At 42.5% G+C, this 27,589-nt stretch overlaps 1 protein-coding gene across 4 annotated transcripts in view; it reads left to right on the forward strand.

Annotated features, from left to right (window-relative positions):
* SPAG1 (sperm associated antigen 1) overlaps positions 1 to 27,518 on the forward strand; it is a 76,856-nt gene extending 49,338 nt beyond the window's left edge. For all 4 annotated transcript variants that reach the window (XM_072949538.1, XM_072949539.1, XM_072949541.1 and 1 more), the window contains 9 exons: positions 1,294 to 1,665; positions 2,052 to 2,151; positions 7,137 to 7,289; positions 12,254 to 12,420; positions 15,113 to 15,245; positions 17,125 to 17,251; positions 24,783 to 24,947; positions 25,996 to 26,364; positions 26,469 to 27,518. In XM_072949538.1, the coding sequence (XP_072805639.1) occupies positions 1,294 to 1,665; positions 2,052 to 2,151; positions 7,137 to 7,289; positions 12,254 to 12,420; positions 15,113 to 15,245; positions 17,125 to 17,251; positions 24,783 to 24,947; positions 25,996 to 26,364; positions 26,469 to 26,600 (1,718 nt within the window). In that variant the 3' untranslated portion in view covers positions 26,601 to 27,518. The remainder of the gene's footprint in view (positions 1 to 1,293; positions 1,666 to 2,051; positions 2,152 to 7,136; positions 7,290 to 12,253; positions 12,421 to 15,112; positions 15,246 to 17,124; positions 17,252 to 24,782; positions 24,948 to 25,995; positions 26,365 to 26,468) is intronic.
* The last annotated feature ends 71 nt before the right edge of the window (positions 27,519 to 27,589 follow it).

Raw genomic sequence — 27,589 nt, forward strand, 5'->3', positions numbered from 1 at the left:
TCATCTACAAATAGAGATAGTTTTACTTTTCCCTTTATAATATGGATTCCTTTAATTACTTTTTCTTGCCTAATTGATCAGGCTACACCTTCCAGTACAATTCAGAGCAATTCAGTGAAAACAGCATCTTTCTCTTGTCCCTTTGCTTCAGGGAAAAGCTTTCAGGATTTCACTATTGAGTATGATGCTAGTTTTGCGTTTTTCTTAAATCTACTTTACAATGTTGAGAAATTTTACTTCTGTTCCTAATTTTCTTAGTGTTTTTATCATGAAAGGGTGATGGATTTTGTCAAGTTCTTTTTCAGTGTCAGTTATGATTATGTGGTTTTAAAAATCAGATTAGAATTTGTTACAAGAGAAAGCTGAAAAGTCTGTATTCAGTGCTTTGAAAAGATAAATTGCTTTGTTTTAAATACTGACACCCATCAATGAAATATTTATACGTCATTTACATACTTTAAAGTCAATTCATGTAAACAATACCTAATCATAGAAGTTCTAAAACGAAAATAGCCGAAGAAATTATTCATAGAAAATATTCAGACTTCTGCTGCACACCTACCCCCTAGCAAATCAATTCAATGATCAATTACCAAAGCTGATAATACCTGAAATCTTTCAATCAAGATCAAAGGAATTTTTTAATTTGAATAAGGCGTTGTAATGGAAAATTTCCTGTCTTTTTAAGGTTCACTTTAAACTAAAAATTACGTGCCTGTTTTATGTGAGTTCTTTGCTAAATTGACTTTTCAATGGCTTAAAAAATCACATGGACTTTTTTTTCCCTCAAATTATCTTTTACTCCCAGTCCTTTAACATAAAGAAAGGGGGTATAAAGTGGTAACTGCTTATAGTTTTGATTTGCATTTCCTAACTTTGGGTATCAGGATTGTATTCAAGTGTTAGTAACTTCCTTCATTCATTCATAAATTGTAAATCGAAGAAAAGTACGTATTTAAAGAGCTCCTTCGACACGTATGCTTTGACGAAGGGAGTGATTTTGAAATGCCGGTTTTCACGTTCCAAGCTCTTTCAGCGTCTGAAGAGTTAAGTCCGGATTTGGCTTCCGTCCGTAGCTGGGGAAGGCGCGGGGCCTCGGAGCGCGGCCTCGGCGGTCAACCTTCCGGGAGGACGCGCCCCTGGCGGCGCGGGAACCTCGGGGTTCCGCCCAAGGGGCGGGCCCGCTCCGCCCGGCTGACCTCGCGAACCCGCCCCTCGCCGGCTCCCCCGCGGCCTCCGCGGTAGTTGCTCCCGATGATGCAAACACTCACTTCCCGCATCCACTTCCCGCAGAGGCCGCGGAGCCGGCGGGAGCCGTGCGCGCCGCCGAGCCGAGCGCCATGGGCAACATCCAGAAGAAGCTGACCGGCAAGAGCCAGGGCGGCAAGCGGCCGGAGAAGGGCGCGCCGCGGCGGGGCCGGGCGCCGGGGGCTAGTGCGGACAAGCGGGGCGGACCTCGGGCCCCGGCGACGGCGGGCAGCGTGCGGGGCGCCGGGGACCCCGCGTCCCCCGCGCTCCCCGGGCCCGGAGCGCCGCCGCCCGCCCCCGCCGCCCCGGTGGGCCCCGCCGGCCTGAAGAGCCAGGGCAATGAGCTCTTCAAAACCGGGCAGTTCGCCGAGGCGGCCCTCAAGTACTCGGCGGCGATCGCGCAGCTGGAGCCTGCAGGTGAGTGGGCTGCGCCCACGGGGTCCCAGGCCCTCGAGATGAGGCTCGCGGAACCTAAAGGGGCCACCGCGGGACCGGCGCAGGCCACCTCCCGAATGACAGGCGCTCGCCTCTGTACGTTCCTTCCTGGTGACCGCGGGCAGGGCGGGTGCGACTTGACCTCCCCGAGCAGCATCTTGGAACGCGCAGCATGTGCCCGGGCGAGGCGCGTTCGCAGCTGCCCCTACGGGCTTGGCCTCTGTGACCATTGCGGGCCCAGGCGGCGGCTCGGAGCTGCGTTACCAGCCGCGTGTAGGACCGCGGTGCCGCTGCAGGCCTCTGTCGTCTTATAATTCCGGTGATTTTGCTAACGGATTTTAACTGTGTTTAATTAAATGTGATTTTAGGAAGTGGAAATGCAGAGGATCTAAGTATCTTATATTCTAACAGAGCAGCGTGTTACATAAAAGACGGAAACTGCAGTGGCTGCATTCAAGATTGTAACAGGTAAACTGCCTGGTTTCAGGTTTGTCACGAGATTATCATTTCGATGTAATTAATACAATATTTAATTTGTTCTAAAGTTTTCTGCATTAGAGTCTGATTTTTTCTTTTAGACATTTAAGGGATGTGAATTGATAAACACATAAAGGTCATAAATTCTTTCACATGTATGAAGACAGTTACAAAAAATTGTGCAAACTTTCTTTATTTCCCCTGCTACCACCTGAGTTCATGCTCTTTTCACATCAATCAATCACATCTTTTTCACATCAATCCCTGAGAGGCTAGTTAGAGTACTTCTAACTAGTACTAGGGTACTTCTCACTCTACAGGACTTCTAACTAGTCTCTCTGCTTCCTCCAACCCACTGTGACATCAGAGTAACTTTTCCTGAAACGTTATTTTGTGCGGACTGTTTCAGGGAGCATTCAGTGGCTTAGTATGGTCTTCCAGATAATTATAAGCTCCTCTTTCACCATATTGCCCCCCAGACAAGCTTTCTACTCCCATTTGGTCCACTATATAATGCCCTCTGCACGTTTTTGCTTCTGAAGTCCTCGCTCAGCTGCCCCTCGTCTCTGCCTTCCTGGTCATCTCAGGCTCCCTGGTGATCTACACGACTGTAGCTCCTGCACTGTCACTGTTACACCTGTAGGTACTTGTGTCATCCGCTGCGTTGGATTTTAAGCTCCGTGAGGTCAGGAGTCATGTTTTACGCAGTGTTGCATCTGCCCAGCACAGTAGTCACCCATGGTACTCAACAGGTTACATGCTCAGATGGATGAGTATATTCATATGAATAAAAAGTTTTGGCTTCTTTTACCATTAAGTAATAAGCCTGCTTCAGGAGCCCTTTGGGAAGAAGCTACTATTAGTGCATCTAAGAAAATCAGAAGTCACATGTCCTGGTTTGACCTTCACCGTCCTGGCTTACTCCTGTAGTCTGGGTATAATTATTAATAACACCCCCTTTCACTTTCAGAAGACCTAGTTTGGACAGTAACATGTGTGGACACCTTGATTAGAAGGTGAACAATTTTTTCTCCCATTGATACTATTCATTTATTGATAGGGGTAAAAACTTGCTAGTTTAAACTGTGCCTGCAGTTTTAAAAAGAAGGCCTTGAGCCACTTGCATTTTTTGCCAATTTTGCATGTTCAGATTTAAAATAAATAATATTTGTAGTCACTTTAGTCAGACTCTAGACCCCGTCTACCGTTTTGCTAGCTCACACTAGCTAATTGTTACAGTTTTAGGATTTTGTGAGTTGGTGGAAGTCAAGGTGCTAATTGAAATCTGACGTGGTTGGAGTACTAATACCATGAAAATACGCAGACGCCACAAACCTGGGCCTTTTTCCTAGGAGAGCCAGTTGTTAAACATTTACCACTGCCCATAACTAACAACAAGACCACATGAACTTGCAGATTATCAGGCACGTTGTGATTTGCAGAGAAACACCTTTCAGCTCAAGTGTCTGTTGCTAATACATTACCCCTCAGGCTTGTCTTAGGTCTCCCTTCAGTGAGCGAGCTCAGGACTCTTTAGTTGAAAATTGGGACCCCTTCAGGAAGGGCTACTGCAAAACAGTGGAGTGACTTTGTCCCTATTTGAGATCGTTTAAGGTGGCAGACATTTTCCTGCTAAAATTTGTTGTGTTTTAGTGTAGACCCAGGAGGAAGTTACAAATGAGACTGTCTAGGGAGGCTGGAATGGAGGTTTGTCCTGGAGGAGAGCAGAAGATTGCTTACAGGGAAGGCAGGGAAGTGGGTGATGGTGTAGGTAAGGTGTCCTTAGTTAAGGGCTGTGTTCTAGGCCAAGGAATCTGGCTCTGCTGGTCACTACTGACCTTTCTAGAGCCCGACCTACTTAGATGTTTTTTCTGATATCTGGCCTGTGAGTCTCAGCATAGGGGCATGGGGTGATTCTACTCCAAAGCAGTGATTCTCAAACTCCTCTTTGATGCCAGAGAAACCATGATTTGCTTTTGTGAACATGCTGAAATATGGATGTGTTTATATCTGTATAAACTAGGAATCAGTCATTAGCAGAAACCTTGAGAAGACTGCCTGCATTTTAAAGAAGCCTATTTTTCAGTTTTTTATTAAATTACCTTTGCTTTTTAGGGAGTGGTTTTGTATTCCATGAGCCCTTATTACAAGGCTAGTGGTAGCAGGATTCAGACAGTGAAAAGGAAAAACTCCCTGGGGCAAAATTTAAAACAAGGGGGAGGGGGAACCTATGAAATAGCTTTCATAGATTTACCAATGAAAACAACTTTTTATGTATTTAGGGGGAAAAGGATTTGATTTTAAGTGTGTGCACTTGTGGGGCCTGCTCGGAAGCACGTTCCCTGAGCTGCTTCCCAGGGCCCTTGGAGAGTGAGGAGTTGTCCAAGGAGCTGAGGGTCTGCGAGCTCTGCCCTTTCCTCCATCAGTGGCTCCTGGTTCCCAGTTTAGGCCTCCTGGTGAAACATGGAACAGGGTTTTGACACCTAAGGAAAGTTTAAACTGTTATTCTACAAATTACTTTTTCATTCTCATAGTTGTTTACCAGCTGAAAAAAAAACTGCATTGTTCCCATCTGTCAGAGAACTTTTTCGGGTTATCACCAAAAATCCTTCACCAACTTTCCACGGAAGGTATTTTGACAGACTGAAGACAAATCAGTGTTGCCAAGTGCTTCTCTGCTTTTGCTCCTCTTTTGCTGCTCTCTGATGAACTTGAATGTAGAAGACTTCAGAGTCTTCACTGTGTTAACTTGAATAGTTAAGCTTTCATAAACTCTGGTTGAAAAGTTCTCTGTGTTGGTTTTTATAAATGACTGTGCTTTTTTTCCTGAGTGGAATTCTCATTTATAAGCACGTATAATATAAGATTAATATATGAAACAAAATATAACAAAACTGTTACTTTCAGGATTGTGGTTAAAAAGAAAAAACCTTCCATTTACTAGGCTGGGGAGTGCTAAAAATTAAATGGATTAGATGCATTGTCTCATTCGATTTTAGATTCCATGCCTACCTCACATCCATCTTGCATGGAGAAATAGCAGTTTGGGCACTGGAAGGAAGTCTTTGGTAAAATGAGGGTAGTCATGTATCTGTAACCTATATTTGTAATCACTGTGTAATTAATATTCCCTTAAGCATTAAACTAAGGTTGATTTAAGGCAGTGGTACCGGTGATAGATCCTGATATCCGGAAACCTGTTTTCTAGTGTTTGAGTGTTTTTAGTTGATTTTTTAAATAACTTCTACTGGCTACAAAAGTAACACATACCTATTACAGAAAAAAAAATTAAAACCCAACATAGCACAAAGGAGATCATTCAAATCACCCACAATCCTAACACCGAGGCAGAGCAAAATTGGTTATTTTTCAAAGGCTTGAGGCTAATTAGATTTAATGATGTTGCTAGAACAACTTGCATGGTACAGAGCCCAGGAACACCCCATGTGTGCAGTTGAGTATCTGTACAGTGGAGAGAATTATGAAGGAGTCTGAGTGGCAGATGCCTCTGAATTCCTTTATTTGTGGTGCTTTTGTATGTGTTTGTGGTCAAAAGAGTGTAGGCCCTGAACGTTCGTTCAGGAGGTGTATACTGAGTGCCTCTCGTGGCCCGGGAATGATTTAGGCACTGGGAATATACTGGTGATCAGGACAGGCGATGCCCTTGCTTCCCCGAAGCTTAAATTCAAAAGGCACATGAGCAGATGGCTCCATGTGTCTCTGCATCTCCTCACCTGCAAATGAACACATTAATGTTAACGTGCAGGCTCATTGTGACCCTAGGTGAGGGCGTCCGCAGTGACTCACACTGGCAGATATTCTGTGGGTGCAGCACCCTTGCCAGGTCACGGGAGACAGGATAGATGGCAGATCTTAGGGCTATTGGGAAGAAGCAAAGCAGCCCTTCCTCATGCATTTCCTGAAGCAGGTTGGGTGTCTGATACGTGAACTGCTCGTGCATAAGAATTAGTGGAAGAGCAAACCTCTGCCCCCAGTGTGGACAGTCTGGTGCAGATTCGCTTCGGCGGTTTATAGAGAAAGTAGGCTCTTCAAAGAATCTCTGCACAGAGCACTTCTTTACAGTTTCAGTTGATTTTCTTAAGAGTACAATAGTTTTCATTCATAAATACAGTCTTTGGATTATATGCTTTATTTCAGAATATAATGAAGTGCCTTAAGTAGTGAGGTAGCTTTAAGCAGTTACTTCAAACAAAACCAAGGAACATAACCTTGAAATACATCTCCAGTGATACTGGTGACACTTCATAGACTAAAAAGTACAAGATGAAAATTCATGACTTACAAGAAATCATTGTATACTTACCTCCTTGATTCCCTTTGGTCTGTTTTTGAAGCCCTCGGGCAACAAGTAAATCATAATCAACTATATTAAGTTTTAGACAGCTGATTTTCAAAAGGTCATACAGGTTTTTGTGGGTCTGTGCTAAGGTACCTTATTAAATACCTTGGTTCAAGTCAAAGTTTTCCTTTTAATCTGTCAATAACAAGAACGTGTTGAAAGTCTGCTCTGTGCCTGCTGCCATAGGGGGCTGATCTGTTAGCGCATAGGGGAGGGGGGAGAGGGAGGGCACTGCCTGCTGCCAGGGAGCTCGGTCTCACTGGGGGAAAGAGTAAATGCCAAAGGGCTTTGGTCCTGGTTTAAAAGAAAGGAAGTAGGAGGGAGGTTGTAGCTCAGTAATAGAGCCCATGCTTAGTATGCATGAGGTCCTGGGTTCGATCCCTAGTATCTCCATTAAAAATGTATGTAAATTAAAAAAAAAAGAAAATATTGAAATAAATAAATAAATAAATAAAAGGAAGTAACCACAGATTTGATTGCTCTGCTACTCTGGGTTTGCCTTTCTGGTGTGTTGCCAAGTCCCCAAGGTGAAATATCAGATGTGTATGTATGTGAGGGTCCAGTACTGTTAGTAATTTTCAAAACAAATGACATGTAATATTTCTGTCTCCTTTAGGGCTCTGGAACTTCATCCGTTCTCAGTCAAGCCTCTTCTTCGACGAGCAATGGCCTATGAAACTTTAGAGCAATATCAGAAAGCTTACGTGGATTACAAAACAGTGTTGCAGATAGACTGCGGGATCCAGATAGCAAATGACAGTATTAACAGGTAACCTAACCCGAGGCAGCTGCCTGAGGTCTAGTTGTTTCATAGTTGAATGAGATTTGATTTTCTTCCTCTCCGTCGAGAGTGATGTCAAAGTGTAGACATGTTCTCCATCACTGGCCTTACATGAATGATTGTCTTCTCTCACTGGCGCACGCTCTCTCTAGCTTATCTTTCTATCACATGACACATTTTGAGTTGTCCTCTAATACCTTTATGTTTGTTTCCTGGTCCATTTATTACTGTCCAGTGGATATTCTATATATATATTTATTTTTAATAACACAGGATGTAGCTCTTTTGTGCTGCTCAAAAATGCACAGAATTTGATTTTGATATTTGTAAATATCTGTGGGGTTAGAAAGATGGTTTCAGTGATGTCATAAATCAGTACTAATTATAGGACAAGATCCAAAAATGTAGTGAAAACTGCCATGTTGAATCTTTTCTGGCAGAATTTGCAGGTGTTCATTGGCACCACACCTGTCAGTGGAAACACATCTTGTTTCTCCTCAGGAGAGTGGATGTCTTCATGAGTCTGCTAGCTATTTGTGTTATATGTCCTTTAAATAGACACCCATCTAGGATGAGTATTAACTTAAAATGGTGAAATAGCAAAGAATTTGGGTCTAATTTATGTTGTGACCTATTGATTCCCTGAGTGAGAATGGGCAGGTAAGAATTTCCAGACTTCCATAAGTTGCTTTCAGGTGAAACTTGAAAAGTGACTACTTGGATAACAGTTCTAGTTATGTATACTGTTTTCTGATTCCATTTGTCCAAAGTATAATTGCTTCCAAGTTCCTGTGTGTTACACTGTGCCCTGTGTTGGTCTAGTGCGCATTGCCCCACTCCCCACAAAAAGACAAAAAAAAGAAGAAACTGACGTAGTCTCTGTCTTTGAGCAAAGCAGAACATAGCTGGGGAAAAAACTCAGCGTAAGACAGAGTATCCTCAAGTGTGAACATTTGTTCATGAGGTCGGGGGACCACAGAACGGCCAGCCCCACTCTGTCCGTGTGGCTACAGCTGTTGGAGAGACCGCGCAGGCGTGGTCTGTGAAGGGCCCTGAGAGACCACGAGGAGACCTGGAACAATGCTGTAGAATATGAGGTGGCATGTTTCAAGTAATTCATTTTTTAAAATCCTGCCTTATCCTCCCCACACAGTGTCACTGCACTTTGGAGGAAACGGCTGGAAAGATCTGGGTGGCGAGTGGACAGCCATCTCGGGCACCTCCACTCTGTGGTCACAGGGATCCTGTCTGGTCCCAGGCTAAGTGGAAGAAAGGGATAGATCCTGGCTGTCAGATCTAGAGCGGGACCGGATGGCAGCTTGGGCGTTCCCGGCCTCCTTGGCCTCCATCCTGCACAGTCAGGCGTGCGTGCCTTCCCGCTTTTCGTCTGGCTCATTCCTTCTTGCCCTTTAGGTGAGAACCTTCCCTGATCCACCCGTCTCCCCAGCTCACGCACCTTTCAGAGTCCCCTCCTCGGTGCCTGTGCAACGCTGTGCCCAGCTTCCATGATGTTGGTAAACTCCTTGCCCCTCTCTTTTTGTGAAGTTCTTTTCCTCCCATTCCACTAGGATTGGACTTTATCATCTTTGTAGCTGTGGACCCTTGCACAGGGGTCTCCTCAGTAAAGAGTGTGGAATGAATGCATTCCCCAACAGAGAGGGCAGGGCTGACTCTGCGCTGCGGGCTTCTGCCCTTACCTTGCCCATCCTCAGTCTGGGAGTCTCCCAGGTAGCTGGGGAAACTAGGACTGTCTCACAGAGTTAGGGGTTCCCGTGAAACAGAGCAGGAAGACACCTGAAGTGCCCAGCAGAGACGAGGGCCCTGTTGAAGAGGTATTTTAAGGAAATCTGGCTCATAGAGACAGTGATCACTCACATTTCTGAACTTTCTATGTTACACTTAAAAAAAGAAATAAAATTCACGTGACAACTCAATCAACCATTTTAAAGTGTATACAATTCAGTGGCCTTTAGTACATTCACAGTGTTATGCTACTACCACCTCCATCTATTCCCAAAGGGAATTCCCAAAGGGAAACTCTGTCCCCACTAAGCAGTCCCTCCCCATTCTCTCCTTCCCCAGCCCCTGGCAACCACCAGTCTGCCCTCTTGTCTCTATGGATTGACCTATTCTGGATAGTGTTCATATAAATAGAATCATACAATATGTTCTTTTGTGTCTGGCTTATTTCACTTAACAATGTTTTCAAGGTTGGTCCATGGTGTGTCATGTGTGACGACATCCTTTCTTTTTATGACTGCATAACATTCCATTGTATGGGTATATCACATTGTGTTTATCCATTCATCCGATGATGGATATTTGGGTTGTTTACACCATGTGGCTGTTGCGAATGGTGCTGCTATGAATATTCATGTGCAAGGTCTTATTTGCATACCTGCTTTCAGTTCCCTTTGTTGTATATGTAGGAGTGGAATTGCTGGGTCATATGGTAATTCTGTTTGGCTTTTTCAGGAGTGTATTATAATTTTTATATGTACTCAAGGAGTTTCTTTTATACCAGTTGACTTTTATGACCCATTTATTATTTTATTTTCTTAATTTTTAATTTTTTTAATTGAAGTATGGTTGATTTACAATGTGTTAGTTTCAGGTGTACAGCAGAGTGACTCAGTTACACATATACATGTACATATATCTGTATATACCTTCGTTTTCAGATTCTTTTCCATTACAGATTATTACAAGATACTGAATATAGTTCCCTGTGCTATACAGCAGGTCCTTGTTGTTTATCTGTTTTATATGTAGTAGTGTGTATCTGTTAATACCAAACTCCTAAGTTATCCCTCCTTGCCTTTCCCCTTTGATAACCATAAATTTGTTTTCTATGTCTGTGAATCTGTTTTGGGGGGTTTTTCTTGGTTGTTTTTAAATTGAAGTAAAGTTGATTTACAACGTTGTGTTAGTTTCTGAGGTACAGTATAGGGATTCAGTTATACATCATATATATTTATTCTTTTACATTGTAGATTACAAGTCATTGAATACAGTTCCCTGTGCCACACAATGGGACCTTATTGTTTTTCTATTCTGTATATAGTAGTTCGTATCTGCTAATTCCAAACTCCCAATTTATCCTTCTTCCCCACCCTGCTTTCTCGTTTGGTAACTGTAAGTTTGTTTTCTTTGTCTGTACATCTGCTTCTGTTTTGTAAATAAGTTCATTTGCATCATATTTTAGATTCCACATGTAAGTGATACCATATGATATTTGTCTTTCTCTGACTTACTTCACTTAGTATGATAATCTATAGGTCTGTCCATATTGCTGCAAATGGAATTATTTCATTCTTTTTTATGGCCAAGTAATACTCCAGTGTGTGTGTGTGTGTGTGTGTGTGTGTGTGTGTGTGTGTGTGTGTGTGTATATGTGTGTGTGTATCTTCTTTATCAGTTCATTTGTTGATGGACACTTAGGTTGCTTCCATATCTTGGCTTTTATAAATAGTGTTTCTATGAACATTGGGATGCATGTATCTTTTCGAATTAGAGTTTTGTCTTCCAGATATATGCCCAGGAGTGGCAAGAACCATTCAATTAAAAAAAAATGTTTTATGAGAAGATGAGGCTTTGTCTGTATATATATTTTCTATATAATATCCATTTAAAAATTTCTCTATTCTTTTTCATGAATCCCCATATTTATGCTTGCTTTTCTAAGTAATGATAGCTTTTTTTTTTTAATTTAAACATCTGTGCTTATTTTGTTTGTGTCTTCCATTAACCATATTCCTCTCTTCCTCTCCAGGAATCTTATGTTACATTTCCCCGCATATACTTATTTACTCCCTGGCAACACATGATCTCTTTTCAGCTGCTTCTTCCTTCTTCTCTGCTGGTAATACAGGTTTTGCTTGAAAATTCTTTTTCTAAAGCTGCTTTTTCTTCTGCAGTTGTGGGTGGTTATACATTATTTTTCAAATTTATTTTTTTACACTAAAATATATGAGATTTGGTTATCATAACCAAAGAGCAATATTGAAATTTCAGTTTAAGAACTGTAGGGAAAGTATGTGTATTATATTTGCCTCTATGTAAGGATAAAATTTTTATACACTAAAAGAACTACTGAGTTAACTAATTTGAATGCATTCTATAAATAACCAGTAAACTCTCAGTCTTGGGGAGCACCTTTTTAAAACCAGATGTATCCCAAAGACATAATTCAATTTTGTTTTAAAATGTAAGTATGATATTTTGGATGTCCAGAATGATGAGAAAGTGATAGGAATGTTCATCTGAATTTTATATGTTAGCAAATGGCATTAATACAAGGATCGTCGTCGTAGACACCGGTGTCCTATTCTTCCATCTTATGCATATGAAAACAGAATGAGCGGATAATTTTTTGGGGGGGGAGGTATAAGTGGATAATTTAGAGATAAAAAAATACAAGGTAAAGGAAACTTAACCACATGTAAATGTTTTAAGAAAAAAGCAATATTTCATGCAACGGCAACTCATCACTTTCAGCAGCCAGTGTGCACCTGTCTTTAGTATATAGTTTGGGCATAAAATTCTAAACTACTTCTGATTATTCTCAAGAGTAATACGTTATCAATTTAGTAATTATATTCAATGTTATGTGGGACTGTGTTATTTCTTCTAGGCTTCCTAAATTTTATATATTTATATTTCACTTTTTTAAAAATTAAAATTTTATTGCATATACATTAAAAAATTGTTTAAACAGTTAGAAGTGTCTTAATTTTTCCTTTTGATATAAAAAGGATCGAAAGTTACATAGTTTGGTGCAGCTTTTAAAAGTTCTTTTAAAAGTTTAAGTGGACAGCAGATAGTTCAAGATTATGTGTTTTCTACAGGGAAGTACACACATGCATAGCATTTATAAATTTTACTCTTGATATGACCGTCAGTAATACAAAAAGCAAATTGCATGATCAACAGGAAACTCATTTTCTTTTTAGAATCACAAGAATTTTAATGGCTCTGGATGGACCGAGCTGGCGGGAGAAGCTGTCACCCATTCCCGCTGTGCCCACTTCCGCACAGTTGCGAGCTTGGCGACCTGCAGCAGAGGCGGCCCCAGAGCAAGTGGGAGACTCCTGCAGCCATCAGCAGCCCGGTGCCACAGGTAGGGGAAGCTGAAGGTTATCGTGAGCCGTGTGTCTGTTTTCACGGTAAAGCAGAAGGACAAGGGTATGAACTCAGTCATCAGACCTGGGTTTAAGTTAAAACCCTGTCCTCCCTCTTCCTAACTACAGTCTTAAGAAGTTGCTTCACACCTCCAGTGTCTTAAGTGTATGTGAGAAGGGGGAAATGGGGAAATACGAGTAACTGTCTCATGGTGTTATTCTCAGGAACAAATGGAGGTATGCATATAAAATACTTAGTGCGTGTGCTGACTATGTAAGCTTATAGTAGCCTCTTAGTAAAGGTTAAGTTAGCATTGTTAATAATAAGAAAAAGAAGTAGCGCATAGTTCTTACACACCACGTATGTGGCAGAGCCAGTGTAATGAGATTGATGAAATAATAAAACAAAGACCTACAACACATGTCTAGCAGCACCTCCTGCCCTGTACCGTGGTGGTCCACATCCACACCTGCATCCCACAGTGCTTGCTTTAGTACTTTGTGCGGAGTGTTTAATAGATGTGGCTTCACTCTTGCTTTCTGTTGGAGTCAGCTGAGGCCCCATTTCTGCTGCCTGCTTAGAAGCCCCACTTGTGGCTGGGGTCAGCTTCATCTTGCAGAGTCCCGGAGTCTCCTGAGCCATGATGTCCCAATGGCTAGTGTTAGACCCTCACCCTTTTCATTGTCTAGAAAGAAGGCGCAGGGAACTTCTCTTGGGGATTTTAGGTGGAGGTCTGTAGTCTCTCAAGTGCATTATTAATGGGGCCTGGCTCAAAGTATTTGCTCAATAAAGGGTAGCTATTCATTATTAATGAGGTGCATATACTAACCATCCCATAGATAAATGATAGTAGGTCATAAGTACAAGTAGAATCAGCTCTTTTTTGTTCATATTTGTGTACCAATCATTAGTGAGACTGGATACCCAAGACTTAAAAACAATGTGGGGAGAAAAGCTTGAAGAAAGTTTTTCAGCAAATTAGAGGGAAAAAAACTCCTCTGTAATATTCTGTCTTAGAGCTAATATATACACAAGAATTCTTGGGAAGTGTCATTTGGCACCACAGTGAGATCTTTTGAAACGTGAAACATTAGGCAGAAATGCTCTGTGATTTGAAATAAAGGATGAAAAACCAGTATTTCATGCCATTTGTGCAAAGGGACAAATAAGAGGATTGTACACATTCCAACTTTATACTTTAAATTCAGTGTGTCTATCAAGATTTTTAGATTGAAGCAGAATTTAAAGGTGTATTTTAAGTTTATGGATTTTTATTTTATATCAAATTACTCATACAGTAAAGTTATTTCATGGCTTTAGAGCTTCTAATTTTAATACTTTGTGTGTGTTAGAAAACTTTGGTTGCAATTAAGAGAAAAATCTGTTGACTTAAAGGAATGGTTTTGGCTCAAGTAACTGAAAGGGCCCAGGCAGACTCTAAAATCAAGGCTCAGGCTCTGGCCGGAGACAGTAGAACCATAGCAGTTTTATCATGTCTGTACCTGTCAGTGTTCAAAGGGAGAAAGACGCCGTTGCTTTTGGTGGCCTTAATTTAAGGATGAAGAAATCAGTTGTTCCAAAGACCTAGCTTGTTTAGCCTGTGTTATTCTTCTGGCTCGAATTCCACTGGTACTTATTCTAATGGGTCATGTGCCAGTCCCTGTGATGAAGGAATGCTCTGCCTGATTGGCTTAGGCCTGAGTTTTCCTGGTCAGTGGGATCAGCTTGCCTTGAATACATGGCCTGAACAGGAGAGGAGGGATAGCCGAATGAATATCGAGGTCCCCCGAGGAAGAAGAAAGTGGAACCTGAGCAGGGGTCAGCCATGATCACTGTGAGATAAGAGGTACTAGTAATAGTTGGGACTCTGACTTCAGATATTAGAAAACCCAACCCTTCATGGCCTAAGCAAAAAAGGTTGTTTATCGTGCCTCTTGTAACACAGTCCACAAGAGTAGCTGCAGGGATGGCTGGATTCAGGACTCAGAGGTTAGTCTTTAGTTCTCCATCTTGGCCTCTCTCTTGCTCTGCTGGCCCCATTCTCAGATTCTCCCCTTGTACTGCAGGAATGCAAAATAGCTCCTCCTTTTACACTCCTGTTCCACGGGGGAGAGTAAGAATTACCTTATCAGAAGCTGCCACAAAAATCTTATTGTAGCTCATTGGTTCTCACAGGTCCATCTGTGACCAGTTGGATCATTGTGACCAAGGGGATATAATGTGTTGATTAGTAAAACAAAGATTACCCCCAAAGGGAGGGCTCCGGTGGGATTTGCTTTACCTAAGCTGCAGGAGTAGAGAGTGGAGGTGGTGTGATTTTCCAAGGAAACCTGGAGTGCTGGACAGATGTCTGCTGCAGGGTTTAATGGGTTTGTGTGTTCATTTTTCATGAAATAGTTACTCAAGCAAACACTCTAGCTACTTGTATCTCAAGCAGAGAAACAAAGGCATACCAACATGGATAAGATGAGAGAATCACTCATATTTTATTTTCTAATTTGAAAAAAATAGTGTCATAATGTATAATCACTTTTATTTATAATCAGTTTATCTTTTTAATTTGTGTACAGTTTTATGTTGCATTTCAGCTTTATCTCTGTACAGTGTATAGTCAAGTTAATTTACAGTACATTTAAGATTTGTAGAGATGCTTATGTGAGAATTTCCTCTTTCTTCTGTGTGTCCCATAGATGAAAAAATGTTTAAAACCCTTAAAGAAGAAGGAAATCAGTATGTAAAGGACAAAAACTATAAAGATGCCCTTAGTAAATACAGTGAATGCTTAAAGATTAACAACAAGGAATGTGCCATTTACACTAACAGGCAAGTTCTGTGTAACTTTATGTATTTCTTATGTGAAGACTTTTGATTTAAAAATATAGATGGATTGATTGCGAGAGTCTTTCTTCATGTTTCTGAGAATTTATATGGCAGGTTGTTCTGTTCGTGTATATATATATATAGCAAAGCGAGTGCTTTTCTTTAAAGAGGTAGGGCCATAGGATTTCCAGAGAGGTGGAAAGCGTGGTGGTGTGGCCTGGGAGGCCTGACATGGTCTGCACTAAGGTTCCTGCGCTGCCGTCGCTGCCCGGGGAGCGGGCCTCACTTCGCCCTCCGTGCCGTGGCCAGAGCAGGAAACTTACCCTTCAAACTGGTGTCGTAAGTGCCCCTTTCTCTTGAAGCGCTAAGGGAAGGGACTGGCATCTTTCAGTGTGCAGACTGTTCTAGAATGCTGCTCAGGTGCCACCTTTACCACATTATGGTGGAAAAGATAGTTTCCTAGAATACAGTGATTTGGGGATTTTTAGGGAGTAGATAGAGTCTGGGGTGACAACAAAGAATAAGGTATGGTTCCTAAAGAGTAGGGGCGGGTTTTCCTAGTTATTTCAGATGCATTTTTTAAAACTTAGCCCCCCACTGCTTTGTTTTTGTACGTGTTTTCCTCTCTTGACAACTTTTTGCCCAAACTTTTGTCGCTAAATACGGCAGGTATCTCTCTGTCCCGCTCCTGCTCGGCCTGTGCGGTCTTGGGCCTCCGTGGCCCCTCAGTGTTCCCTGGAGACCCCCTCTCTCTTGGCTGCCGTGCAGACAGCTCGCTTGCTGGGCTCTCCCCTTCCCCCTTTGTGAGGCTTTTCTTTTTCTGGGATTCTCGGGGTTCTAAAGGTGTAAATCCCTTTTTTGCTCTAGTGCTCTCTGGCCCATTTCATCCTCTCCCCAGCTCTGGTCACCGCCTTCCAGTTGTCTCCCAAGTCTCCGTCTCTGATGTGGACCTGAGCCCTGCCCTTTTGCACTCATGGCCAGTCATTGTGCCTGACCGCCGCCTCGCTCTCCCAGTCTGTCAGCAGCTCAGGTGTCCTACCTTCCAAATTCCTCCCTCCACCCTCACCGCCAGTCCCTGCTCTGAGCCATCACCGACTGTCCCCAGATGTCTGCAGTGCCCTCCAGGGTGTCCCTGTGCAGTCTTGTTCCCTATCATTCTCTAAGTTGCAGCTGGAGTGATCTTTCTAAGACCTGGTGAACATGTCAGGCTGTTTAAAAGCCCATCACTGGACTGACATTAAGTTCTGGATAAAGCTCAACCTCCTTGCCATTATTTACAAGGCCCTTCATGTTGCGGCCTCCCACTCTCCCAGCCTCATCCCCACATGCCAGCCATAGGGCTCTTTCCTTAGTCTGTCCAGAACACCGTGTTCACTCTCACTGTAGTACTTGACATGCTGTACCTGTGGCCTCTACTCTCCCTTCCCTGCATCTTAACTCTCAGCCCAGTGCCTTCATACTGGATAATTCTCATGTCATACTCTGGACATCAACTTAAATGTCACTTCTTCTGGGAAGTCTTCCTTGACTACTCCTCCCCTCGCTTCAACTCCACTGGATCTGATGAGAGTCTTAGCTCTATGTTCCCAGAGCATCTAGTACAGATTTTGTGTTTGCTGATTTTAACTGTCTGCCTCTTCCTTCGACTGCAGCCTCCTTGAGGGCCGGTACTGTATTTTGATAGTCATTGTGTCCCAGGGCCATAATTAACATGTATTGCAAGAAAACGCCATAATTGGAGGAAAATGTTAAGTTTCAGTTGCAGCAGCTGTGGTATAGAAACAGACTTCCTTAGCTATTTCTGATTCCTGTTAGCTGTCCAAATGTATAGATAATGTTGTCTTTACCTTTCATAACACCCAGTTCCATTGCATTATACCAGAGCTCTCTGTTACTTGAAGCTGTGCCAGTTTGAAGAGGCAAAGCAGGACTGTGATCAGGCTCTTCAGATAGATAACAGGAATGTGAAAGCATGCTATCGACGAGCCCTTGCTCATAAGGGACTCAAGGTGAGATCTTCATTATAATGTGTAAGTTTCAGCTCTGTGAGCAACTCATGTGGTTTTCATGAACATAACTTGTGGGACCAAGGAATGGGAGTGACATAATCCTGGGATTTAATCTTAGTTCTGTCCTCATCAGTCCTGAAACCTTGGAAGGTGTCTCAGATTTTTCCTAACTGTACCGTGGAGCTAGATAATTTCTGAGATTGCTTCCTACTCAAAAATGATGATTTATTTTCTGATTTTCTAAGGAGTGGTGTTGGTTATAAGTCCACTTTAAGGAACAGGAAGGTTTGTTACTGAATTACTGAAGGAGGGCCACCAGCAATGCCTGGGTTCCTCTAGTGAAGGTTGTCTGTGGGGTGGAAGGAAAGGAAGGTGTCAGAATGGAAGACGTGTTCACCAGAGGAACTTGGTAGAGACATACCAGAGTTTGGGAAGTTCATATGGTCTGGGCCTTAATGGCCTGTGGGCAGTGTGAGTCTACAGAATGACACATATATATGTATGTATGTATTCCTTTTCAGATTCTATTACAAGATATTGAATATAATTCCCTGTGCTTTACAGTAGGTCCTTGTTATTTACCTATTTTATATGTAGTAGTTTGTATCTGCTAATCCCAGACTCCTAATTTATTCCTCTCCCATCCCCTTTCCCCTTTGGTAACCATAAATATGTTTTCTATGTCTGTGAGTCTTTTTCTGTTTTGTAAATAAGTTCATTTGTATCTTTTTTTTTTTTAGATTCCATATATAAGTGACATCATATGGTATTTGTCTTTCTCTTTCTGACTTACTTCATTTAGTACGATAATCTCTAGATCCATCCATGTTGCTGCAGGTAGACTTATTTCATTCTTTTTATTTCGAGTAATATTCCATTGCATACACATACCGCATCTTTAGACATTCATCTGCTGATGTGCATTGTGGTCACTTCCATGTCTTGGCTATTGTAAATAGTGCTGCTGTGACCATTAGGGTGCATGTATCTTTTCAAATTAAGAGTTTTCATCATTTCTGTATATATGCCCAAGAGTGAGATTGCTGGATCATATGGTAACTTTATTTTTTAGTTTTTTAAGGAAACTCCATGCTGTTCACCATGATAGCTGTACCAAATTTACATTTCCACCAACAGTGTAGGAGGGTTCCCTTTTCTCCACACCCTTCTTCATCATTTATTGTTTGTAGATTTTTTGATGATGGCCATTCTGACTGGTGTCAGGTGACACCTCATTGTAGTTTTGATTTGCATTTCTCTGATAATTAGTGATGTTGAGCATCTTTTCATGTGCTTTTTCGTCATCTGTATGTCTTCATCACATCAAAAAGGATAAAATACCTAGGAATAAACCTACCTAAGAAAGCAAAAGACTTGTACTCTGAAAACTATAAGACTGATGAAAGAGACTGAAGGCAACACAGAGGAAAAGAATACACAATGGAGAAAAGACAGTATCTTCAGGAAGTGGTGCTGGGAAAACCGGACAGCTACATGGAAAAGAATGAAATTAGAGCATTCTCTAACACCATATACAAAAATAAACGTAGAGTGGATTAAAGACCTAAATATAAGACCAGATACTATTAAACTCGTAGAGGAAAATACAGGCAGAACACTCTGACATAAATTGCAGCAATATTTTTTGGATCCCTCTCTTAGAGTAATGGAAATAAAAGCAAAAATAAACAAATGGGACCTAATTAAACCTAAAAGCTTTTGCACAGCAAAGGAAATCATAAGCAAAATAAAAAGACAACCTACAAAATGGGAGAAAATATTTGCAAAAGATGCGACCCACAAGGGATTAATTTCCAGAATATACAAACAGCTCATACAGCTCAATATCCAAAAAAAAAAAAAAACCCAATCAAAAGATGGGACAGAAGACCTAAATAGGCATTTTTCCAAAGAAGATATACAGATGGGTTGTTTGGGTTTTTTTGATACCAAGTTGCATGAGTTTTTTATATATTTTGGATATTATTAACCCCTTATCAGATACATCATTTGGAAATATTTTCTCTTACTCAGTAGGTTGCTTTTTCACTTCGTTGATGGTTTCCTTTGCTGTGCAGAAACTTTTTAATTTGATGTAGTCGCATTTGTTTTTGCTTTTGTTGCCTTTGCTTTTGGTGTTAAATACAAAAAATCATTGTCAAGACCAATGTCAGGGAGCTTACTGCCTGTGTTTCCTTCTAGGACTTTTATGGTTTCAGGTCTTACATTCAGTTCTTTAATCCATTTTGAGTTAGTTTTTGTGTATAGTGTAAGAGAGTGGTCCAGTTTCACTCTTTTGCATATGGCTGTCCAGTTTTCCCAACACCATTTTTTGAAGAGACTACTCTTTCCCCATTGAGAATTTTTGGCTTCCCTGTTGTAAATTAATTGACCATATATGCATGGGTTTATTTCTGGGTTCTCTATTCTGTTCCACTGATCTGCGTGACGGTTATGACGGTACCGTACTGTTTTGACTGCTCTGACCTTGTAATGTAGTCTGACATCAGAGAGCATGATGCCTTTACTTTTGTTCTTCTTTCTCAAGATTGCTTTGGCTGTTTGGGGTCTTTTGTGTTACCATACAAATTAAAGGATTGTTTGTTCTGTTTCTGTGAAAAATGCCATTGGAATTTTGATAGGAATTGCATTGAATCCGCAGAGTGCTTTGGATAGTGCAGCCATTTTAACAATATTAATTCTTCCCATCCATGAGCACCGAACATCTTCTTATTTGTGTCATCTTCAGTTTCTTTCATCAGTGTCTTCGTTTTCAGTGAGAGGCCTTTCACCTCCTTAGTGAGGTTTATTCCTAGGTATTTTATTCTTTTTTGATGCAGTTGTAAATGGGATTGTTTTCTTAGTTTAGTCATTGATTTTTGAATAATGTACATTCCTTCGCAGCCACCACTCCAACAAGAAAAGAACATTTCCGTTTCTCCGGAAAGTTCCCTATGTCCATTGACCTTAATCTCCCTCCTTCCACCTAGACCCTAAGGCAACCACTCATCTAATTTCTATCATTAGGGATGTTTGCCTCTTTTTGACATTTACATAAATATAATCATGCAGCATGTCCTCTAGTTTGGCTTCTTTTGCTCAGCATGGCGTCTCAGTTTCATCCTTACTGTATGAGTATCAGGAATTGTTCCTTTTTATTATTGAGTTGTATGAATATACCAGTTTGTTTCACATCTTCACTAGTTTATGACATTTAGGTGTTTCCCGTTTGGGGCTGTCATGAATGAAGCTGCTGTGACATTCTTATGTGTATTTTTATGGCCTTGTTCCTGAACTGGTACAGCTGGATGCCAGGTGTGGGTGGGGGTGGGGAGGGATGGTCAGATCCCAAGAGGCTCAGAGGTCATGCTATGGAGGCTAAGCTTGATCCTGAGGGTGATGGGGGGCCCCCAAAGGGTGGAAAAGGTGCCACAATTGATTCAATTTGGGGATGTTGTAGGTGGTGGATCAGAAGGGTTCCCAGCGTGGAGGAGGGAGATGGGTGAGAGGCCAGCGAGCCGAGCAGAAAGTGCCTACAGGAAAGTAATGGCAGAGGGGAGAGAGAAGGTGTTTAAGTGTGCTCTGACTGCCCTAACAAAGTACGGCAGCTGGTGGCGGAAACAGCAAATTTATCTTCTCAAGGTTCTGAAGACTAGAAGTGTAAGATTACGGTGTGGGCGGGGTTGGTCCCTTCTGGGGGCCGTTCGGGAAGGATGTGTTCCGGCACCTCTCCCTGGCTGTCTTGTCCCTGTGTCTTCACTTCGTCTCTTCTCTGTACACACCTGTGTCCAGATTTCCTCTTCTTATAAAGACGCCAGTCATATTGGACGAGGACCCACCCTAATGACCTCAGGACCCACCCTAATGACCTCATTTTGACTTGATTACCTCTTTAAAGAAACTGTTTCCAAATGTGGTTACATTCCGAGGTACTGTAGGGTAGGACTCCAACCTAGGAATTTTCAGGGGACACAGTTTGGCGCATAACAGAAGGTGAGGGATTAACTGAGGATTGAGGGTCAAGGTGACAGGTCACATGGAGCAGTCAGACATACGGGGAAAGAAGGGGAAGGAACAGAAGGGCTGCTGCCCCCGCCCCCATCTGTGTCAGTGGCCAAGTGGATTTGATGACAGAGGCCGCACAGCAGGAGGGGGAGCCTCGAGGGAGTTTAGACCTTGTTGAGTTTGAGATAGTTCTTTTAATCCCATGCCCATCACTGACAGGGAAATACCTAAAACTGTAGTCCGTAAAACTTAGGTTTAGTTGGGCGAGGGTGATCATGCCTTGTGTCCTCTATCATGAGTTCGATCCGTGCATCGAGCGATGAGGCTTTTCTGGATCCTGGAGCCCTCAGGCTGCAGGAGCCACACCCTGTGTGGATGCCATGATAGGACCCCCATTCCCAGTGGAGCCTGACCTCCCCCCAAGCCCTGCCCGGCCCTTCTGAGTTTGTTGTAAAGGATGCAGACGAACAGCCAGGTGAAGAGGTGCACAGGGTCCAGGAGGGGATCAAGCACAGCAGCGTCTGTCCTCAGGGAGCTGGGGTGTGCCACCCTCCCGGCCCTTGGACGCCCACTCACCAACCCACCAGCTCCCAGCCACGGGATTCTGTGTTCACTGTGTGTTCAAGGCGCCCAGGTGACCGAGCCCTATGGCCCCTTTCTGTTAGTAACATAATAATTTGTTAATGTCACATGAAGATTCCCTGTGTATGTGGCACCATGAGTTAAAGATGCTCTTTGAAAATTTGCTCCACTGCTTTTGAACATAAGGATTTGGGTCCAAGAGGGTTCCGTGTGGTCTGCATGCCTCACGAGTCTATGTGTATCCGGACTCAGCACACTTTCCTATACCCGCTGCCTGACTCTTTGGTCTCGTTTACTTGACTCAGAGTGAGAAGGTGTACCGAGTGAAAGACCAGAATTGAATACTTCCTCAGATGGAGTGCTGAAAATTGTATTGTCACACAGAAGGCTGATCCCAAATTTGAGTAACCCTATCCCCCTGGATTATGAGGCTGGCAGCTTGTTTTTCTGGTTTGACTTTTTATAGCTTGATTTATATCCCCTGTAGTTTGAGTTGTGTGCCAAGTGAATTTAAATTGAGGATCTTCAGAGGCCGTAGCTGCTGGTAAAATGCAGCAGAACTCACGCCTGGCCCCACTTCCCCGTGTGACCGGGGGCAGTGCTCAGGGTCTGGTGGGGAGCAGGGCCTGCCTGTGGCTCCCAGCTGAACCCTCTGCTCTCTCAGATCTTCGGTTTGTTTTCTAGTGGGCTTCTTTTTTCCTCCTGTGTGTCAGTTTTGAAACATAAAGGGCTTTCCTTAATGTATAGCTGTTCTTCATAGGAAAAGATAATGGAACATTTTGCTTTTAATTACAATTTGTGTCTTTTACTGAATGTCATCTGGTGTCAGGCTTTGGGAGCGCAGAGGTGAGTAAGACATGGTGCCCACTTCAGGAGTTTACAGCCAACTGGGGATGCTGTAGGGTCAGAATTATCAAAAATAGTAGTATCTTATAAAATAATTGTAGGTTAAGCACATTTACTAATAGTACGTGTTACTGCAGACACCTGATTATACTTTACCTTTTTTCTTTAAGGCCTAATAAGGTCGTTAGTAACTTTCACTGTCTTCGTTTTTGCCGGAGCCACACTTTCTCTTGGTCTGAGCTCTGCTCTTCCCTCCCCTGTGCGTGGCTGGCTTCCCTCCTTCCCTCCAGGCCCTGTGTTCTCTGACAGCTGCATCAGAACAGAGGCTCCTTCCCCCTCGTTAGTATCCCTCCCAACCCTTGCTTTTCTTAAATGCATGCATGACAGTCCATGCTCCTCTTATTTACTCATTCGTTTGTTTTCTTATTGTTTCCCTTCATAAGACATAAGTTCCCATGAGGGCCAGGGCACGGCTGTCCTTCCCCCGCGTGCTCCCGCTCCTGGCACAGGAGTGTGGAGATGGGTCTTGTCTGTGTGGCTCCGGGATCCAGCCCCTCCTCTTCTCCTGCTGTCCTGCCCTCTGTCCAAACACATAATTAAAGTGCATTTCTTGGTTTCTTAGGTTTCCTCCAACCAAACAGGTTGCTCAGTAGCACAGACATTCCTTGGAAACAGAAAGCCTGCCTGCTCCCGCGGCGTTGGCCTCCCGTTTCCAAGGCTGTGGGCACAGATCTGCACTTCCAGCCTCTCACCTGAGCCAGTGTCTGATCGTCCACCTTCTGCTCGCTGCTGCCTTGCTCATCTCACAGAGTACCTTTCTGTGCCTCAGTCTCCCTCTCTTTAAGTGGGGACAATGAAAGTACTTACAGGGCTATTATGAGAGCACAGTAACACTCCTTGCAAAATGCTGCAAATGGTGAGAATTAGCTTCTGCTCCTCCCTCAGCTGGCCCCGCCACCCCCCTTCCACCTGGCTCCCTGCCTGGAACACTTAGGACGGAAATACGATGTCATTTGTTCTTCTGGGGCAGGTTCCATCTGTGCTGTTGTGACACGGGGCTGTGTGGAGATTTGTTATTAATAGTACTCATGTACTATGGTGTGTAAATAATTTGCCTTTTCAAAAAAGTAAGTTAGATCAGGTTTAAGGTCATCCCTGTAGACATACCACTCTTGCTCTGGTGCGTTACTGGATGGGGGTGGGGGCAGTGGCCTCGCAGCTAGGCCCCAGGAATGTCACGGCACCACTGGCTTGTTCTGCCTGTGCCTGTGTCCCGTGCACGCTGGTTTCAATGTGTCATGAATACTTGAGCTGTTACACATCATTGGAATTCTCCACCTCCTCACAGAATTAATTTTGGTTTAATTAAAACATGGGTGTAGCCCGTAGTTGTAGAATATGGCCTGTCACAGCAGACTGTGATTTTGTGGCATCTGTCTCTGCCACGCTGTGTTTCATTACTTAGATTCCTTTTCATTCCCCTCAACCTCTCCAGTGTATTGTGTGACTCTGTCGATTAATCATTGTTGACGCTGGCCGGTTTGAACAATGAGTAACTTCGAAGGGTTTGTGGAACAAGATATTATGGTAACAACTAATATAACAGCCCTTTATAGGTTTAAACCATTCATTATTTTATTAATTCAGTTATGACTTGGCACAGCCTTGTGAAAACTAGAATAAAGCTTTCGTTTTCCTTATTTTAAAGATGAGAAAACTGGAACTCAGAAAGGTTCTAGGCTTTTGTTCAGGTCGCTGCTGGGAAGTGCTGGTGTGAGGGTGTCCATTCTTTCATCTGTTCGTTAGCAGATGGCACATGCCCGTGTGCGTCAGAGACCATGAAGCTCGTGGTGATACAGACCTGGCCTCACTCCAGGTTCCGTGCTCGCTTTTCTGCAGAGGATGTTCACTGTGATGTGGGTTGTGATATTTCAGCCCAAGACTTAACCCCATAGGCCTTCCTTTGTAACCGTGGTCCTAACGGGAACCCAGCGCACACACACCACACACCCCCCTCACCATTCTCACCCCTACTCGGGCACATCTGTGCTCCTTCTTTTATTTACGGAAATTATTTTCTCTGCCTTTCTACTTTCAGAATTATCAGAAAAGTTTAAATGACCTCAATAAAGTTCTCCTGCTAGACCCAGGTGTTGTCGAGGCAAAGATGGAACTGGAAGAGGTAACCAGAATCCTTAATACTAAGGATGGTGCAGCATCATTCAACAAAGAAAAGGAGAGAAGGAAAATTGAGATTCAAGAGGTAATTTGTATTTGATTATCTTTGGAAGTACTCTTTTGGGGATCCTATATGCATGTTGGTTTCCTAGGTCACATTCCATGAGTTCTACAACAAAAATTTAAAACTTTTTATTCTGATGATCAGTGAAGAAATTTTAACCGATTATAATGTCAAAACGTTTCCTTTGCTGTGATAATTAGCCATTGCACTTCCCAGCGTGGGCCCAGGGAGGTGCTGGGAGTCTGGGGTCTCCCTTCTCTGCTACCTCCCCACACCACCGGGCCTGGGGGGGTGATTGCTTGCACTCCAGATTGCCCTGGGCGCCTGTGGCCGTGGAGAGAACCCTACAACTGATTCAGTTTCAGTGGCCCTGCAGGCCACACCTCACGGAGAGATGTTCCCCTCTCCCCGCTTGATTCAGACCTTTTCAGTACACTGGAACGAGACTGGCCTCGCCAGGGATCCTGGACTTCCCTAGACTCAAACCTCCCTGTGTGACCTCACATAACTCAGGCCTTTGCTTTAGTGAAGGATGTCAGCTCATGAGTTCCTCTGCATTCATGAGTGCCAGTGTCAGACCATCTGTCAGCTTCCATTTCCACTAAGAGTAAGAGGCTAATGTGAGAGACTAGGAAGCTTTTTCCCTCTAAGGAGGGAAGGCAAAACTGTTTTAAGAAAACTGAAAAATATGAGTTCATTTCTCTGTTAAGTGTAAGGAAATAAGTCAATGTAAAATTTATCATGAAGAAGAGAAGGTCGTTATAGGTCTTTTATATGGTAGCTTTTATTCATGGAAAATTATAAAAAAGTTTACTGTCATATTTTCAATGTCAAAAAAGTTTTTAACTTTAAAAGTATGTTTATGAATGGATACTTATACCTTAAAACTTCTCTTCTTGAAAAAAGTAGATTTTATGATTTATTACAAATGAGACATTTTTCACTTAGAACTTGACTAAAATACAGTCCCCTTGTGGTTTTCAGTTCCTTCCCACTTGAAGAAAGGTAACTTAGGATGTGCTCAGTGGCTGTCGTTTGTGTCACACTGCAGTTTTTTTTCCTCATGAAGGTGAATGGAGGCCATAAAGAGCCTGAAAGGACCTCGGAAGAGGTCTCCACCCACTGCCTTGCTTCCGAGAAGGGGGACACGAGCAACGGGCCACGAGAATTCCACGAGCAGGTGCCGATCGCCAAGCCCAACAACGCCTACGAGTTTGGTCAGCTCATCAGCGCCCTCAGCGCTCGGAAGGACAGAGAGGCCTGTGCACACCTTTTAGCCATCACGGAACCGAAAGACTTGCCAGTGTTGTTGAGTAACAAGCTGGAGGGGGATACGTTCCTCCTCCTCATTCAGTCTCTGAAAAATAATCTTATTGATAAAGATCCCTCTTTGGTGTATCAACATCTTTTGTATCTGAGTGAAGCAGAAAGGTTTAAGGTAGGTGGCAGAACATCTTATTCATAGAGATTGATTATTTTTAGGGTTTTTATAACTTTAAAATGTTAATTTGCATGCTAATCTAATTTTCCTCTTTCTTTCAGATGATGTTGACATTGATTAGCATGGGCCAAAAAGAGCAAATTAAACAGCTCTTTGATGACCTCTCAGACACACCAAGCCCACGTTTTACCTTAGAAGATGTACAGGCCCTCAGAAGGCAGTATGAGCTTTAAATCGAGATTATTCTTAAATTTCTTCCATGCATGTATGTGTTCCAGTAATGCTAATGAGATGGTATTGTAATAGAGCTGCACGGATAAAACCTGGCTTAGAAAAGATCCCTTGGTCTGGACTATAAATATTTGACTTATTTTTATACATAGAACACGTATATTCTACAATATGTGCTTTTTATCAGTTGTAAATATTTTCTTATGTACCAGAGCTAACATCTATATATTTAATAATAAGTATATTTGGAACTTGTTAAATGCATTTTAATTTATGTTACACATTTTCTTCTAATTTGTTAAAAATTTGAGTTAAATTACATTTCTCCGGGCTATGAAAGAGTCCTCTTAAGTTTGATAAAACTTCCTTTAAAATTCATTTTTAAAAGTGAAAATCATTAACAATGATGCTCACATCACCTTTGTCTCCTGCTAAGATACGTATATAAATCCCATTGTATACTACTTGCGGATTACAGCCCACTAAGATGAAGTGCAACACCTAAGTCTGCAATATGAAATGATTGTTAAATTGTGATTATTAATTTACAGCTCTAAGAACTTATTTTTTCTAGTACAGAAGCATTGCCTAATAACTAAGAACAAAAATTGCCAAAAATTCTACCACTTTTTACCAGATTTTTAAAAGCTAGTACCCCTCATATACCACTTATATAAGCAATAACAAAACGCCACCATATAAAAGCAGCTAAGCCTGTGTTTCTGTTTGAAGTGTCACTCCCACATTTCCCCCACACATTTAAAATATCTTCTTCCTCTTTTGTTTTCCCTCCGTTAAGCATGATCATATTTATTCCCTTAGAGTAAAAGGGAAAGTGAAGACCTCTTAATTATATTGAGAGCCCCCTTGTTAACTGGGCCAAAGTAAAGGTGTTTCTTACAATAAACCGGTCAGGTGTCTATTAGTGTTCTGTCATTTATTCCTGTAATCTTTAGTCAGTTGTCCTTTTCTGGAACATTTTTTTGTTCTT

Source organism: Vicugna pacos, chromosome 25 (genome assembly GCF_048564905.1).
Source record: "Vicugna pacos chromosome 25, VicPac4, whole genome shotgun sequence".
Classification (NCBI taxonomy): domain Eukaryota; kingdom Metazoa; phylum Chordata; class Mammalia; order Artiodactyla; family Camelidae; genus Vicugna; species Vicugna pacos.